Source organism: Anabrus simplex, chromosome 5 (assembly GCF_040414725.1).
Source record: "Anabrus simplex isolate iqAnaSimp1 chromosome 5, ASM4041472v1, whole genome shotgun sequence".
NCBI lineage: Eukaryota > Metazoa > Arthropoda > Insecta > Orthoptera > Tettigoniidae > Anabrus > Anabrus simplex.
Genome location: NC_090269.1, coordinates 205,551,440 through 205,570,934, shown reverse-complemented (window position 1 = coordinate 205,570,934; position 19,495 = coordinate 205,551,440). Strand labels below are relative to the sequence as shown.

The following is a 19,495-nucleotide window of genomic DNA, read 5'->3' as shown; positions in this document are numbered from 1 at the left end:
TCTTGTACATTATTATTATTATTATTATTATTATTATCATTATTATTATTATCGAGTTATTTTACATGACGTGGCTTAGGTTATGAAGCCTGGTGTTATAGCAAACCATATTCTACACTGTACATTTACAGCGTCGTAAAGTTAATTTTAAATCAAATTATAGTTTAAAAATAAGGACTACGCAAATTGATACACGGAAAGGATTTTGACAGCTAATGTAATAAGAGGTTAAATTATGTTCTAACTCCTTCAATCTATCTGTCATCTGTAATACTTCTAAATGCATTCATTTCGGCTAGGTATGTCTTATTTTCAGCCGGAAGGGAATTCCACTAACTGAAAATCTGCGGAGTGTTACATGTCAGTTAATACAAATATTTCGGGTCAACTGTACGTTGCCACAACACTGAGCGAGAAGGGGAAGTCAGCGTTCTCGCTCCCACGGCTCTGCTTTCTCACTCGCACACTTCCCCTCACCGGATGTCTTCCTAGCTGGCCCGATCTTTACTAGAACTCTCTGCTAACCTTGGTTCTCCAGCAAAAATGAATACTTTTCTCAAACATACACAAGTGAAGAAGATCTGTTAATACTCATGCCCAACATCTTGCAGTTATATTACATCAAGGTAAATTTTCCTCTACTCAAATAAGAAAGTGTAAGACTGTAATGTGTATTTGTAACTTCAATTGCAGTTGCTAACACTCTGGAACTAAAAAAGAAATTGTATTCATCAGCTGTGGCTCATCATTTAAGGCTCGAAGGTGAAGCCCCCCCTAGAATTAATGATCTACTGTTTTAAATGTATAATTTAAATACACCAAAAACATTCCTATCGTTTTGTCTCTTTGGTATAAATCAATATATTTGGAAATAATACAGTTGCTTGATGTTTACCACACGGATAGTAGAGAGGTGATGAAAAGGCACCCACCAAACCATGCTACAAGTCTATGTTTCAGGCTCAGGAAGCTCCAGCATTCCCAGACAACTACCTCCTCAATTATGAATTACCAATCCGTCTTAGTATAACACCGTGAAATCATCAACTTTTAAGCTGTAACTTCTGTCTATATTCTAGTATATCACTTTACAAAAGAAAACATTTAAAACTTGCAAATTCTAGTATATCCATTACATGATCTTTTAGCTAGGATACCTCAACAAGTTCAGTAAAGAGATCTTGCTCGTTAGTTATTATCAAATAGCTCTCAATTTCAGCAAGAACCTTACAATATTTCCTGTAGGGAGCAGCACTCTACTATTTCATGCATTTCAATCACAAAAGCCAGCCAGTGAGATCTCGAAGAATTAAATAGTGTGCATGTTAAATCTATGTTTTGTCTTTCGTGTACCATTTTCCGAAATTTGTGAGGTGTTATTATCAATTGTCAATTGTACATATATACTTTACATACAGGTGTTATTCCTGTATGAATTTTATAATGCTGCTGTAAGAAAGTAATATCTTTATGAAAATTAATTCAGAGTATAATATATCAGGCAAACATCTGGATCACGAGACTAGAATATGTGTGAAGAGTCTTGGTGCACCCAGTCCTGATCCGAACATCATCCAAGAACAAAAAATGTGCAGATCTAGGAAAGGCTACATACACAATTTCAGTGTTCTCCCGAGGACCTTTTTAATGAGCGCATCGCCCTGCCGTTTTTACAGACGGGCCGGCTAACATAATCTAGATATGTCCTAGTTACATTATATTAATATCTATTTGAGTCATTAGGTGCTCCAAATTAAAATTAAATACTGTAAAACGTTCATTTAAATGAAACATCTTCATGAATTGTCAGGATAATTGCATAAATTACATCCGAGTTTAGCTTGACAATCGTGTAGTGTCGCGCACGAGCAGTGCGATTGGCGAGAAATTACATGCGAGCAAAGATTCCGTATGACATCACAGACCTGTCGGGCACTCTACAGTATAATACCAATATAAATGGTCCGTTATTGGACATTATAAATTTTCCCGGGGGCTCCAAGTAGCCTACGGGCAACCAGGAATGAGTAGCTGGAAAATTTAAAATGTCCAATAACGAATCATTTATATTGGTATTATAAATTCACTCATTCAGGACAAATATTTCAGGTTCCCTATGGGAATCAACATCTACAGTATATCATTCTACAGCAACCGAGAGGTAAGCACCAGTGTTAGATGATTATGAACAAGCAAAGTTCAAGAATACCCTGTTATGTCTTGTTTCTGATAACACAGAAACACAATACTGTTTCAGGTAGGTCTAATGTTTACACATCTGATATTGTTAATGCCCTGAGGGGAATATATTGAAATGTTATCATATTCGTTTTTTTACGTGTTCCCTACCCGGGTACTCATTCCTGCGACCTGGCTGACTAAAATTTCTGGAGAGAACACTACAATTTCAATAGGGTGTTGTATAATTTTGCAGCACACGAAAGGAGAAGTGATATTAACTAGAAGGAAATATGACTTTTCATAGATTCACGATCCTTTCCACTGTGATATTGAAAATAACAAACATTCACTAAATGAAAGAGAAAAGTTAATCAAACTCCTGAATGACCCCAGAATTAAAAAATGAAATTTGAAGCAGCGGAAGGTGAGATTAATTTCTGGACGTCGTCAACTCAAGAGGATCTTGCAAATGAATTCTTTCTAGGGCAAATCACTTCACTTTACTGTACTCTCTTCCTGCCTTGCTCTCATCCATGAATTCCCGCCTTGGTCTCCATCTTGCATTACTCCCATTTTTCTCTCAGGCAAGGTCATGGACCATTTTGAATGTCGCAATAGGTGACCAATCATACCATTCCTCTTTTTCGAAATTGTGTTCGGCAGATTCCTCTTCCCGCCTACTCGAGCTAATACTTCCTCGTTAGTTGCTCTCTGTCCATGGTACCTTCAACACCCTCCTCCAGCTCCATATCCCAGAAGCCTCATGTTTTATATTTTCTGTTGTCCTTAAAGTCCAAGTTTCAAAGATGTAAGTGGCTAAGTACTGTACCATTATATTTAACCGCGAGAATGGATATTTAACGCAGTAAAAATTTTGCAGTAGGACGCCGCTTGTGAGGAAGAGATGGGGAAAGACCTGCCATCTTAACAGAGATTTTTAGCGGGAGCAGACAGGCCCACCACATTACGGAAATTGAGTCGTAATTCCCGTAATTGGAGGTTTCTCAGGAAAATTAAAAGATGGAAATGATTGCCAGAATTTTACGAAGCTATAGATACCTCTAGGCTTATTAACACAGAATTAGATCAATAAATATGTAGCAAGCAGAACCACCATGGGAAGCTCTCTAGTGGCCACATTCCAGACTCAAGTTGTTTCTCGAGGCTTTTCCTGGCGTCCTTTGGTGTGTTGCCTCATATAAAAGCTGAGTGATATGGGGGGAGATGATCCAGTCGACGATCATATTGCTGCCAGTACGCGTCGCACGTCTGCCTAGATTGCGCCAGAAACCTTTTGTTGAGAACAAAGACAGTGTGTAATTATTGCAGTGCGATAACTTTGATCCAGTGGATCGGTGACTTACAGAGTTACAGGTGGTGGATTTATAGGTGGGGCGATGTTCAGATACCTATCAGTGAGATCGCGTGTGGTTAATTGTATCAGCAACAAAAGAACGCCGTACTTATAGACTCCGATAAATAGCGGTAGGGCGAAGCTCCCGAGGTGCCGAGGAAGAGCGGACGATCGGCTAAGGAGGTCTATATTTATCCTCTGATAGACTGTTGAATCCAAATTAAGCGGGCATAAAAACACAATAACCGAGTAGATAGTCTCTAGAGCAAAAAATAGTTTGTGGCATAGTGCACAAGTTAGCGAGTATGCAGTTATACGAGAATGGAGGACGAGGAATGTATATTGCAAAGTGTTAGCGCTGTGTGCTAGCTCAACCTAAATGAAGTCCAGAATGTTGCGTTGTGTTTAAAGTGAATATTTCATTGTAGTAAGAAGTCGAGATATTCCGAGGGAAGTGAGGTGCAAGAACTTCAGAACGTGGCTTCGAAGACGCTACCTTGAACGAGGCATCCCTCAAGAAGAAGACAGCACCATGGACCAGCGGGGCGGGAAAACCGGACTCCAAGAATCAACCCTGGCCGAGACCTCTACCATGATGGGCTAAATCATGATAGTCTACCCGGAGGGAGAGGGGAGGAGATCCTCATAATGAGATAAGTGGACCATGAGATACTAGACATGTAGTGGAGTTAGGGTGTCACGCAGAGATGGTAGAATTAAACTTGTAAATATTAACATAGGATTTGATTGTGGCCCATCAGGCTGCATATTAAGATAGTTTGGATATATCTAAAGGGTAAGTGTAGATAGGTTTTCTTTTCTTTATGTAAAGCAGACAATGATGTAAATTGGATAACGCGGCAAGAGGTAGTGTGCCTAGTTGATACATATTGTTTGAGTACGATAGACCGGACATTTTTCTTTTGGGTCGGTTAGTTGTATACATGTCCCTTGTAGGATTAGGATCACTGTGTAATTCCCATTATATCCCTGGGGGAAGGGCAGTCATACCTGCGTAAGGTAAGGCATGCATGCTGATGGTATGTATTTAGTTAAGTAGCTCTATTTACATGCCTTAGACGGGCGTAAACTATAGCGGAGGCGCAGGTTTTAACGCTATTCGACTCTGTCCTACTCTGCCAAACGTTGGGTTTGAACCTCTGACCCCCAAGGTTACTGTTGACGCGCCGCATATTGACGGTGATGGTTTGATGTGATAGTATGGTAGAACACTTTATGTGATTCAAATGCGACCCGTGTGGGTGGTTAACTGAAGTCAGGTGCGTAATGTGAGATGTGTCTTTCCTCACTTATTTTGTGGCCATTTGCTGCTATGAGTAGAAGCTTGAAAGTCCCTTTGTGAAAGAATGTAGGGTAAGACGTCTAGCGGTAGTTTGTGTACAAGTTTTTTTTTATGTAGGGGGAGGCTCCAGACCAGACTGCGGGTCAATGTTCGCCTGCTCTGTGTTGGGGTGAGCTCGGCCATTTTTAAATCACTCTGGAGGTAGGTCATTCTCCTTTGGCAGAGAAGCATTTTGCAAACACAGTGCGTCATTTATTTGAACCATTTTACCTCCTTTTCCTTTCTTGTTTGATTCGCATTCTTAGGGTTGCGTATTTTACTAATGTGATCTTGGCACTATGCTACTGTTATGATTGCCCTGTTGACACAACATTCTGCCTGGTGGACTTGGGTTCACGTCCGTGTAAATATGTCATTGAGGGCGCTAGAGTAGGTTATCTGAGATTATTTTTATCACTTATTGTGCTGCTATTTTTATGTATATAAATATCCCAATATGGGAGGAAACTTTCATAATAGCGGTAATCTCTGCGGGTATCCTTAATTCTACCATCATGTCATTTTATGTCGCAGGCATAGTGATGACGTTTTCCATGTTGGGGACACATCTGTTTAGTTTCCTGGTTCACAGATCGACAAACTTCAGCACAACGTCATGACCCAGATTATGTTTTCTTTTGAACTGTAGACGTCAGCCTTTGGGGCATTTATTTTGGCACTACAGGTGCAATCCTTGTAAATAACTTGTGTTGTGAATACAAACTTATGCTCAAAAATTCTGATCACAGCGAAAGTGTTCCTCATTTCGTAGTTTAATGTAATTGTACTAGCCCCCATGATCCTCTCGTCACAAGAACCCAACTATCGACCATTTCTGCCGACTGCAGCTGAGCTGGTGCCCGTATGCAAGAGCAGGTGAGCAGGTAGGTATGATCCTGCAGTGTTGATGTGCCCGGCAGGGTACAGTACCAAACAAAAATTTTACTTTTTTTTTTTTTTCCTTTCAAGTTTCGAGCGACACATTTCTTGATATTACACGTGATACACGTAATACATTTCTTGATAACAGAATTCTCTTCTTCAAAAATGCTTCCTTGGCTTGGGTTATTCTGCCCTTTATGTAATTGTACATCTGCTGTCTGATATTATAAATCTCCCCACGTATTTGAATAACGTAATCTGCAATAGCTGTTCTCCTTCTAGGCATACTTGTACAATCTATTCTCCATCGCTAAAGTACTTCATGGTCTTCCTTTCTTTCCTGTTTATTTTCATGCCGCAATTATTTTTTAGTATGTTGTTCAAATGGTGTAGTGCACCTTGTGGTTCCTCATTTCCCAGCAAAGCAATGTCATTTGCAAAACAAACACTGTTTTGTAGCATTTTCCATGTACCATTGTATCACTCCTGCTGGTTTCTGAAATTTCTTTCACAGCATGCTCTATGTAACAGCAGAGGAAACAGTCCACATCCCAGTGAAACACTTTTGCCAATCTTTGCTTTAACCCTCCTGGAGCCAGGCGGTAGTGCAAGCACCCGCCCTTTAAATTGCCAAAGCCGATCAGGTCGGCTTTTAAAAATCCAGTCGGAAGTTGCCAGAGCCGATTACGTCGACCGGCTCAAAATTCTCTGATATACATAATTTTGTGGCAACCTATAGCAACGTGCATACTTTTGTGAACCCCTATATTAAAGGGGCTAGAAGTTACTGTGTGCCTGACCTTGCTTTGGCAGTTCTAAGAGGGTGTTCTAGCTTTCACAAGAGTCGTTTCCTGTGTTTAGAAATACGGCTAACCTGTCAGTAAGAGACTGCTCCTTGCAGTGAGTGGATTTGCGACAGCAAAATAGCAAGTAGTTTACGTGATATTTTTTCAGCAGGTATTGATGATGATAAATTAAAGGAGTATTCGAAACAATGAGAAGTTATCACGGATGGTTTATCAGACAGCGACAGTGAATTTAGTTCAGAGAGTTGTGACGAAAGTATACCGGACGTGCCCCCTGTATCACTGCAGCTAGAGAAGAGGGGGGGGTGTGTGTGTGTGTGTGTGTGTTTTTTTTCTGACGGCACTAAAACTATTGTGAATATAGTGGTAGATGAAACTAGCGATAATGAAGATGATGATGATAATGATATGTCTGGAAAATATTTTGTGGAAATTTCTTCCAATGAACCCGACAGCATTCCTCAGCCTCCTGTCTACTTCATGAAACTTCTTTGATCGAAACATGCCCCTCTGTCTGATTCTCCGCCTATATCATACTTCCATTTATTTTTCACTTTCTCTCTCCTAAACCTTAAAGACACAGAAAATCCTCTATCATTACGTAAATGCCGGTCCCCACGGGCCAAACGTAGCATGCCTGCCTCTCACTCGGAGGTCATGGGTTCGATTCCATGCCAGGTCAGGGATTTTACCTGGGCCTGAGGGTTGGTTCAAAGAGATATCTGAGGGTGAGAGGGCGACCCCGATCTAAAAACCCAAGAATAATGACCAAGAGGATTCGTCTCACTGACCATGCGTCACCTCGTAAACTGCAGGTCTTTGAACTGAGCAGCGGTTTGGTAGGCCAAAGACCATCAGGGCTTTAGTGCCATAGATTTTTTAATTACGCAGAGGTGCAAACCTCTGAAATGGCTTTTCCATAATACCCCTCCCCTATCCTCCGAAAAATTTGAGTCAAATCCAAAGCACACTCATCATTTCTGAATAATGACACCCTCTTTGTCCTTCCCGACAATAACCTATTCTAAAATATATCCTATAACACAAAAAATCTGCCCATTACCAGTTAGTTCTGTCATAAAGCATTCTTTGTAGCTTGTCTCCCACGCAGCAGTTGCTTTTGGGTGGGATTTTTTCTTGTAGCATCATTCCCCTGTGAGGACATTTTCACCTTATGAACAAGTAGCTGATGTACCCGTGCTTCGCTACGGAATGTTACATTGTATACAGAATTCTAGGTTAGGTAGTGTACGCGTTGTGAGCAAGAATGCATTGAATTGCACAGCTCTTTTAACGTTACCCTAGAAACGAGACGGGGAAGTCACCAAACGTCTTTTCTCATATGAAGACTGATATAGGGAATTTTCATTGTAATGGTAGGCCCGCTTGCCTACCATCAGTCACAATCAGCTTGGGGAATTGCGTTATAATGGTAGACACTCACTCTCCACCTACATTTTTAAAACCTCAGAAAGACTGTCTTAGTGGTTTTCCCAACTAAAATGAACATACGTCATTACAATGATGTCAATAGGAATGGCGCGATTAAATGCAATGCCTTCATATGAAATATTCGATCAAATGAAAAAGCACACATTTTCTCACTTCGAACAGGACTACACTGCCGATCTAACAGTCCAAAGTTTGAGAGCTGGAATGATCAAAGCCGCAGACAGCCAAGATCCGTGAACACTCTTAGTTTTTTCGGTGGGGAAGGAGTCGAATAGTGGAGACTCTGAGGGCAAAAACTATGCCCTTTTACTAATCTGTATCCTAGGAGTACCCGATGAGTCGGAAAATCTTAATTCACTACACTGGCGACGGAAAAATCTATCTGACTTGGGGGCAAATTTTTCCTCCAAGCCAGAGGAGAAACTCCCTCTTCACTGCTAATTTGGAATAAAATGAATGTATAATTTAATACAAGTGAAGAGGAGGAAGCTTTTCTTACGAAACGGCTTTTTTCAGAGTTGAATTTTGAGCTATTTAGTGAATTGTGGTGCTAAAATTTGGAATAGGCCTAAATTGTTATTCTAGACTACTACTACTACTACTACCACCACCACCAATACTACTACTAAGTGAACCTCTGCCTTAAGTATGCACACTGCTTATTCAAAACAGCGTGTCAGTAGGGATTGAATAGTTGAAATACTAGGATGAACCAGTGCGTTACATACCAGCTGTATCAGAAAGTGTATGAACCAGAGGAATGGCATGCTAAAGAAGAAAGTTTTCTTACTCCCGCCAATATTCAGTCAGACTGTTGTACTCAGTACGCAGCAGTAATCCCATCTTTCGGAGTTGAGAGGCAGAATAATAGACAAAGAACATCACAACAAACAATGGTTAACGTAGCGTTATTGTTGATCAATATTATGTGCTTTCGATATTGTAGGCCTTCACATTTAGTTTTCTTCCGACTCTGAAATACCACTCTTACCATAGTCGGTACGGTAAAACTGAAAGAAACATAAATGATGGGAAATTGTATTCTCTATAACTTTTGTTACGGTATGTAATACTTTTCGATAGGACCAATAACATAGGTATTAAAAATTACATTTTAGGCGCCTTCCCCTACACTAAGGTAGCCTTCCCAAAACAACAATTTCATCCAGGGTGAATAAATTTGTTTATAGCTTAGACAGTAGTTTCTTATTCCCCGACTCTATATACCGATTTTTATTACAATTCTGTTAACCCGTTTTCTCGTGCTTCGGCATTGATATGGACTTGGCAACAAAATTACAAATTCATGAATATTTGTGTTATCATACCCGGTAAGGTAAAAATGTATGACATAAATGGTTAGAAATTTAATTCTATATAACTTTGGTTATGTAGTATTTATCGATACGACCACTAATAATATAAATATTTGAGAATTAAATTTTGAGGCCTTCCCCTAAACTACCATTTCGCTCAAGGTGATTAAAATGACTCACAACATACATTATAGTGGCTCATTCTCCGACTATGCATACCAATTTTCATTGAGATAGGACCACTCATAACGTAAGTATTTAAGAATTCAATTTTTGACCTTCCCCTAAACTACCATTTCACCCAGCGTGAATAAAATTATTTATAGTCTAGATTGCAGTGACTGATTATCCAACTTTGCATACCAATTTTCATTAAGATAGGACCACTAATAACTTATTCCCCGACTTTGCATACCAGTTTTCATTAAATTCTCTTTAGCCGTTTTCTATTAATGCGTGTACAGACAGACAGTTTTGAATACTAAAAGTGTTGATTGTTTTCCATTTAAATATGACATATGAGGGCAGTTTTCTTCCATCTGTGGTTACACAAAGCAAAATTGTACACCCAACATCAAAAACTATGTGAACCAGTAGCGTGTTGCCAACCTCAACGTAGGTAAAACCCGCACCCTAATTTTGTGCCTCAAATTTAAAAAAAAAAAAAATGTGGTCATTATTCATGTAAATACGGTACTTCAATGCCTGACTATCAATTAGGAACTGAAAATGAACAGCTTTCTAAAATGAAAAGTGGAGCTACGCGGATTTAGATGATATATATATATAACATTTACGTGGAAATAACATTACTTTATAAATGCAAAGTATTTGTAATGCTTTACCAAGAGGTAACTTTTTTGTTTTACTTTCTGAATTCCTTAAATAATTTACACACCCTAATTTTTCCACCACTATTTTTCATTTTAAAAACTCAAACTGTGTTCATTTTGCAAGAGAACACTCATGGCAGACTAAATTTCAGACAGGCTTTTTGCACGTAATTGTGTAGCAAAAGATATTTTAATCCTTATACTACTAGGGCTTCAAATGTTTTCATGATACATGCAATGTTATGTTACGTTACGTGAAACTATGAGTAAGAAAACAAACATTTACCACACAAGTATCTGGAATGATACTTCAATTTTTAAGAATGAAACTGCATCTGAATATGACACTAGTTGTTCACCGTTGTCTTCTTCGACGTCATTCTGTTCCTCATCAACTCACAGATTCTTTCTCCACCATAGTTACAATTTCTTGGTCTGTTTGGAATTGAAGACAGTCACCTTCCATCCACTCGCTAATGTCATTTTTCACTGGATTCCTCACACCCAGATATTTGCTGAACTAGTTCAAGGAGACTGACGAATGCAGACGCTTCCGCTAGACTCTCAATGAATGCAAAACTTGGCTACAATTTCTTCCACGTTTTCCTCATGGACCTAGTTTCAGTCGTTTAGTCCTCTACGGGTTCTTAACCCTACAACTGCGGACCGTCTTCCAGGAAGACCGTGTACTGTTTGGTCAAGTGCAGTCGCCTCCCTGGGAGACGGTCTCTGAATTCAAATATAGTACTACTGTTAGCCAACAGATGGCACTAATTTCAAGCCATGTTGGTTCCCGATGCTTTTATCTTTCGTAGCGAAAGCCTTTGGCAAACAAATGACAATATGCAGGCTATTATTTGGCTGCAGAAGTGAAAGTACTTACATGTTGACAATGAGGTTGCATTGAGCACAATGGCAGCCAACTATGTTGACGATTCAGAAATTGAGCGCTTGATTTTTGATGATTCGTGTGATAGTACGTATGATGACAGTGATTATTGTGTGGATTCACATGAAAATGATGATGTTGAAAGCAGTGGCAGCGATACCAGCGAACAGGATGTCCTGCAAGTTATGAAAATCCCCCTCAATGCCTAACATGCCTAATGTTAGCCGTGAAGGGGCAAGTGTGAACCGGACTGATATACAACCTGATGAACGTGATTTTCCAGGTAATATAGTGTTACAAAGACTTTGATCATAATACAGGCAAAAAGAAACTGACATAAGGAAAAGGCAGAAGGTGGATTTCTCATGTATGTGCAAAACCGAGAAATGTCATAGTTTAAAATTTTCTATTTTAGTAAATAACAGGAATAATTTAAAACTAGTTCTTGAAATAGTAACAAAAACTGTGAACTTTTCATTTAAGATGTCTGACACAAATTTAACTTGACAATATGGTTTTCTAGAGCAAAAAAGTCAATATTTTTTATAATTTAATATAATTTTATCATTATTTCAAACATGACTCTGAATGATTCGCCTCTATTGATGTATGATAAGTTATATTTTATGATTACAGTCCGCTTACAGATACCCAATTCCTTTAGTGTGTGCTTCATGGGAATTTACTGCAGCACTTGACAGGTAAACCTGCAGCAGTTCTAAGATTAACTACTGTAATTTTATACAGTATTTTATTAATGCAACTGCTAAAGAATGGACATTTCAAATTATGTACTGTACTGTAGAAGCTATTCTAAGTTGAACCCGAATAGACTCCTGTCCCAATTAGTTCGGATGAATGAGACTCGAATGTATTGAATAAACTCATTGCTGTTACATACAGCTTTCTTTTCTTGGAACCTTTTCCAAATTTCACAAAAAATCAAATATAATGACAATACTCACTGTTATGGATTCTCAATATAATGGACTTATTGTTAGGCTACCACTTTCATCCGACAATCTTATTTCAACATAAGAGTATTCCTTCTACTGAGGTGATAAAAGCTTACTGTCTCTCCTATACATTAAGCAATAATATTGTCATGTCAAGGTGGTGGTGGAAGTAGCAAGACATATACCACATTTACCCGATTGTACGCCAACCCCCCCACCCTTTTTTTTTTTCAAGAAATACCCCTTGGTTTAGTAAGGGTATATGGCCGTCGAATTAGACAATACCCTTTGCTGATGCAACAGGGAAAAGTTCCAAAAATTAACACCATAAGTTTTTGTCATCATTTAGGCTCTGCCCCGATTCCATCTTTCCCCAAGATATGTTAACTAATTCCTTGTTAACTCTTGTGAGAGTAACAAAAAGTGCAAATCTAGAAGGCAATGACAGAACCATGCGGTTCTTGAGCATGCTCCAATGTGATTTTGTTTGATTACAGCTGTAAAAGATGGCATGCGGAATCAGCACACTCAGGCTGTCTCAACATTTAATCACAATCCCCAGCTGAAAACGGGAAACTGTCTTTTACAGACCTCATATACTCCTTTCCGTACTGTTCAAGATCTTTCTGTAACTTGTCCCCACTTCAAACCATGCTCGGATATGGGAATTATCCTGGACTGTCATTTACAGAACCTGTCCGGCACTATTCTGTGATTGGAAGGTTGGAATCCTTAAGCACTTGAACATTAATAGAGAAAAGTATTCCTTCCAAATGTGGCATATTTTAGCTCTATTGCCTCCAGGATTTTTTTTTTAATTGTCGATGCTCAGTCAAGAACAAAATAATTAAAGAGGGAGAGACTATGTATTCTAATAGGAGTTGAGGCTAATCTATTGAGTTTCTTCTACTGAAGAAAATACGAAGTAGAAATCTAATGGATACTATTGCTTCACAAACTTTGCTAAAAATTCTAACTAAAGCTTTTGAAATTTGTCTCCAAACATTGCATGAAAAAATAGTTGGCATTGCTTTTAAGATGTTCAATCTTGAATGTGGTTTATGCCACAACAGACGATCTGTATGAAGACAGTGACAAAGAAATAAGCGACTATAAATCTGAATCATCTGATGGTGATGACTGACCACACAAATAAATAGCAGAAAATGTATTCCTTAGGCTTCGTATGCTCCATTAATGTTTCTTTTTAATTTAGTTTTTGATTTTCTGGGTGTCAGCTTACAATAGGTGTTTGCTTATAATTGAGTAAATACGGTACACAAGGGGAAAACACTCCTTACTAATTAATCTAGGCAAATTATCCAACTAAAGAAGCAGATAAACTAGAAATGGTGCTAAAATTCAGACAATTTTAAAGGTAATACTGAATTGTTGGCCAAACAAAGTTTAAAAGCTATTTAATAAAGATACTAATTAATTACTCTCACCTCAAATGAGTCAAAACAGGAAATCATTTTCTTTTTTTTTTCATTTCCCTAAATAATGTAAGCTGTTACTAAGCTCAATGGTCTCTGATTTAACTTCCTTCAATAAAATGACCCTATCTTAACAAGAAATCCAGGACAAAAACAACAGTATCTGAATGAATAACCTACCTTAACATTAAGATCTGCAGCATATCTTCCATCATCCCCATCTGTGCACAGTACCTTCAGCATCATGCCCGTAACATTCTTGATACTGATGGTGCAAATTACAATATCTCCTTTCTTGATATTCTGAAACAAAACATTGTTATTAGTCCCTCAGAAAATACGTTCAATAACATTACGAAAAGAAACTGTCACCATAATACAGCACAACTCTTATTTTGACTGACTTAGATTTAGCTTAAACCCACATTTAACAGAAGAAATTTCATGCATTTAATAGAAAAAATTATTCCATAACAGCAATGCAATTTTATATTTGATTTAACATAATTCACATAAAGTAACACCCGCATTTAGCGTAAGGAAATGTTAAAATTCTCAAGTATTTATTTCTATTTGTTATGGTTATGGGACATTGAGAAAAGCCTGATTAAGGTTGATTTAAGGCAGAAGAGGAATTTAGAGCACGGGCACTTAAGTCTAAAGTGAGATATCAGACTCAGATACACGTCCGATTGTGGCCACTATAGAACAGTAGATGGGAACCCCTTTGTAATGACAATATTGTTATGCCCTTCAAGAATTCCTATATTCATCTGTGCAGTTAGCCTTCGGTTACAATGACAACCTATTTACTGATTCATCCGTTATTACAGGCAAATTCAGGCACGTTAGATTTTTCAGTCACCAATATTCATACACTTTACTCCAGTGTTTATACTGAATGCGAACGATCATCTTCTGTATCGATTGCTCGCTACATACACGAACAAGCTCTCGCCGGCTTTCAAAGGCACTGTCAATGTCGATTAATAATGCCTCTCAACCCACTGGTGTAAACAAACATTGGGAGAATGTGATTTTGCAATAAGTGGACAGCAGTTAACTCCTTAGAAATAAAGACTGAAGTTAACAATTGCTTAATTTTAATACTGGGTACTGAAATAAAATAAGAATGTGATACTTCTCCTTCTCAAAATACAAGGGTGCGCACAAGTAATTTCAAATGTTAGGTCACGTACTTTCACGTCTGGTTAAATTTCAGAAAGGCTGTTCCCTTATAAATTTATCACATATAATGAGCTTTAAATATGTTTTAATAATACATGCGTGGTATACCTAGGTTAGATGATGCCGTTTGAAGTAAGAAAATGTGAACTTTTGCCACATGGCTCTGGAGTGATGCTATTCAAATTTTTAAAAATGAAACTGAATAAGTGGGTTAAGACTACTGGGATTAGAAAATATTGTGGTAATGAGCAAGCACTGTTTGCAAAACACCCAGCAAAATTTTTAAACAAATCAATTGCTATTTCATACTGATTTGAATGTATTTTTTTGTAAGTTTGGTATCTTTTCCACCTCTTATGGAGATTCATTTATAACCTTATTAGAATGACCTTAAACCAGTTATGCATTCACCGACAACAATCTACACAAGAACTTCGTTTATCCAGATTACGTGGGACCGGAACTGATACTGATTATTGAAAATCCGGAAAATCCAGAAAAACTAAAAAACAAATGTTATATAACATGTTAACGTAAGTTGTACAGTAATACTTTTTTCAATTGTAAAAAAACATAAGAACACTTTTCTTAAATTTATGCCTATGTTTTATGCACTAAAATAACGTGTGAGCTTTTTTTGTTTGTATAGCGTTTGAGCGCAGCACGATCACAAAGACATTTTGCTAACATCCCAGGATCAGTTCTGCTGGTGTGTTTTCAGTCTGGGATACTAAGTAGGCCATCAGCTTGTCCTGCTGCACTGTTGCATCTCCACGAGTGTTTCTTCTCATGGAACGCCGGTTTAATTTTCGAATTCATCATCACTCTCGTCACTACCTGCTGAGGAACAACAGGCAATTTTTTCATCTGTCATTATGCCATAGTCTGAATTACAATCATTTTTCAAACAGTCATTATGCCACAGTCTGAATTACAATCATTTTTCAAACAGTCGTTCATGTCATTCACATCCACGTCCTAGCATCCGCGAATGCATGCAAATGTGTCAAGGAACTCAGAAGAGTCCACATTTCCAATTCTCAATTCCAGGCAAATGCCAGGACGGTAGGCCCACCTTTGATAGACCGCGGCCGATTTACTTCCAATTCCTGTCCTTAACTATCCCTGGCGGAAAAGACATTCAAGAAGAATCGACCCTGTAAAAGAAATACTGTACAAACTTTTATTATTTTTAATCCAGATTAATGAGAGCCGGATAAACGAGTTTCTTGTGTACTGTCAAAAGGAAGGGTTAACCATGGGCTCACCATTATCAGGAATAATAACGAACATAATCCTAAATAACACCGAAAACAATTTCTTAACCAACTGAGAGACATAGAGGGAGACCAAGTTGTCAGAGGTGTGCAACTAAAAGAAGCTACAAAAATGGTTACAAATGGAGGAATATGGAAGCACTTTCGCTGATGCTTGCAGACTGAAAGCTAAAAGGCAGAACAATGTACAGCGAAGATGTATGTACGAAATAATGATCCATCATCTAGGAACCACATTTCCCTGTGTATACTCCTGGGCACGTAAGCCCATACACTAAGGGTGTAATGTTAAGGTAATGATTTATAGTTACTTTTCTTGCTGTTGGGTTTTTTCAGCGTCACTAACCACACAGTTTAGGGACCCTACTTGTCGATACGACCTCTTACAGTTACTATTAAGCTGCCACGTTGGCAACGCTCAGTCATGGCTGCTGTCTGAATTACGTATTGCCACTGCAGTATTGTTAAAGTCACTAATGATACATTTGCGAGTATATTTATTTTCTGTGTGATTGTAAATCTATTTGGCTAATACCAGATAAGAAGAATTGTGGCATGTTCGAATAATGCATTTAAAACATAGTTTGTGTGAAATTATGAACACATCATTTTATTCATTATGGTCCTATTGCATCCAATACTTACGTAGAGGATTCGATTGGGACGTCTAAAGAAGCAAGAAAAATCTGCAAGACTCCTTCAAAAAGGAAAGCAACGTTATGTCCTTTACAAAAATCAGGTCAAGAAATGCTTATACATTGCTAAGAGCAATTGAAACACAAAGGCGAAGAAGAAGGTGTCAGTCCTAGTGATAGGACCAAATGACAAGTTTAAAAATTAACTGGGGTATTTTAATCTTGTTTCTATGATAAGTTTCAGACATAATGACAATCAGTTGAAATGGAGGAATATTTCATTATGAACCTAATCATGTATACCATGTCTTGTCTCGTCTTTGATACGGTTTGTAGACCTAACGTTTGTGTATTCATATTGACTTACGGCATGTGTGTATGTAATACATTGCCTTGTGTGTACGCTTACAGCGCGATTACAGTTTAGTCCGAGAAGTAATAGGAAATTTCAAGAAGGGAGTTTAATTTTCTACCCCAGGTAAATGCCGGAAGCGTGAACATCCAGTGACCGGCATAGACAGTTTTTCGAAGGAAGTGATAGCAAGGTTTATTTGTGATAAATTACATAAAGGTAAGGTAACTTGAAAAGGAATCTATTGCAACATTATTTATAGAAAATGGCACGCAGGTGAGATAACCTCCCAGAAATGTTTTGTGCATGTATTGACATACAGCACTTTTGAGGCCCTTGTGACATTCTTTTCTCTCTCCACAGGAAAAGTTGTAACTATAAGAAAGGTTTTCGACCACATGAAAGCAAATTATGACACTTAGGCTGCTCGTCCACTGGAAGCGACTACGCACGATTACGAGATCAGGAGACTACGTGCGTACTAGCGCGACTGATCCCAAAGCAAAGATTGTAACAGAACCGCCTCCACTGCAAGCGAACTCGAGCGGCCGACTCACGCGATTATAGGCACTAACAGGCGACAAGCGATGGATCCCATTCGAATGGGATTTGCCGCGTGTAGTCGCCTGTACTTCACGGTTCGTGAAAGCAGCCGGTTGTCTGTCGTCGCCATATGCAACTTTATTTTTATCATTACTACATTTGTCATAGATATAGATAGTGAAAAGTTGATAAGTGCGGTTTGTGAAAGAACACCGCTATGGAATATGAAAGATAAACGCTGTCATTCTCGAGATATACAATGCAAAGTATGGTCGAAGTTTGCAGAGGAATTGGGTGTTGATTATGTTAAGTACTCTTATTAATTTATTTATTTACTTATTTATGTAATATGCTGGACCGAGTAACTCGGACAGTAGTGTGCTGGCCTTCTGAGCCCAACTTGACAGGTTCTATCCTGTGGTATTTCAAGCTGCTCAAATACGTCAGCCTCGTGTTGCTAGATTTACTGGCACGTAAAAGAACTCATGCAGGACAAAATTCCCGTACCTCGGCATCTCCAAAAACCATAAAAATGTAGTTAGCGGTACATTAAACAAAAAACTTTATTATTGAAATTCCACAGCCTGTTTTCAGTCATTCGACCGGGTCAGGAATGGAATGAATGAAGCCCCCAACTAGCGGCGAGGATAGATGTTGAGCCGGCTGCCGAAGCCTGTCGCACTCCTTTGGGGCAATGATTAATGAACGACAGGTGAAATGAAATAATATTGGAGAGTGTTGCTGTAATGAAATATGACGGGGAAAACTGGAGTACCCGGAGAAAAACCTGTGCCGCCTCCGCTTTGTCCAGCACAAATTTCACATTGTGACCGGGACTTGAACCACAGAACCCAGCGGTGAGAGGCCAGTGCGCTGTCGCCTGAGCCACGGAGGCTCTTATAACTTTATCATTATTTATAATATATAATTTTTATGATTTCAAAACAGGAACATGTGCAGTTCCTGTTGTAATATAAAATGAAAAGGAAATGAAAAAAGCAAATTTAAGTGGAAACAATACGTAAGAGAGTATGATTGAAAACAACATTTAGAGTCTTTTCAAATTAGATTTAAAGGTTTTATATTTCTGCTTAACCCTTTTTACTTTTTTTCTAATGGATTGTATGCTTTTCTCTCGTTTTTGTATGTTACATTGATAAATTAAATTGCATACTTAATTCGATCTTTGATTCTTTAATATAAATATAAAAAATAAAAATGAATAAATTTCAACATTTTTAATAACTATTCACATCACTTATCTTAGAGTCACAGTTAAACGTTCCAGAGGTGTTCTTGTCTACCTGAAGTTTAACGTTTTGGCTATGTTTGGCTCTATTGCATTCAAAATATAGTGAAACGTTTCTGGGCGCATCCGATAATAATCAAAGAACTTCTGGGGGTCTTTGTCCGGATCATTGTGCAGATGATGGAATTCTCCCATTGGCTTCCTTTTAGCTAGTATATGGGTTTACCCAGCACCGATGTCTTCTACTGCGATTTTTTCTCTGACGCCTCGTCAGGTAGGGACTCTCCAGAATGTAAACTAAATCCTTATCATCCTCTCACAGAATATTTAACACATTCACGCCCGTATCCGAGTTACTGCCCATAGCGCGTTACCGTGCTGTGGACCGTGTCCGAGTTAGCCCGGATAAGCGCAACCTTGAACTCGAGCTGTTCCTACGCAGCTGGGATCTATTTTGGTCACAAATATGTGCGAGAGAGATGAAAGTAATACCCTTATGACTGTTTCTACTCACCGAAAGCCACATGGCTACGGCGATTTTCCCTTCCAATGCATTTTCTTTGTTTTGTTTCTGAAGGTAGCCTAGCACTCGCACAACTAGCTGCGTAGTTGGTTTGTGATTGCATAAGCGTGTGTATAATCATGTTCTGAAGTATAACCACGGCGTGTAGGGACAATATAAATGATGCAAGTGATGCGAATTTACAAAGCACAGTTTTACGGCAGCTTGAAAATCATCTTGGCCAGGGGTATACAGTCTATATGGACAATTATTACGAATAGCGTTGGACTCGCGAAACAATT

General features: G+C 38.5%; 1 protein-coding gene across 3 annotated transcripts in view; it reads right to left on the bottom strand.

Moving 5' to 3' along the window:
- The window catches only part of LOC136873919 (peptidyl-prolyl cis-trans isomerase 1), a 250,589-nt gene that overhangs the window by 176,649 nt on the left and 54,445 nt on the right, over positions 1-19,495 (bottom strand). For all 3 annotated transcript variants that reach the window (XM_067147266.2, XM_067147268.2, XM_067147267.2), the window contains exon 5: positions 13,628-13,750. In XM_067147266.2, the coding sequence (XP_067003367.1) occupies positions 13,628-13,750 (123 nt within the window). The remainder of the gene's footprint in view (positions 1-13,627; positions 13,751-19,495) is intronic.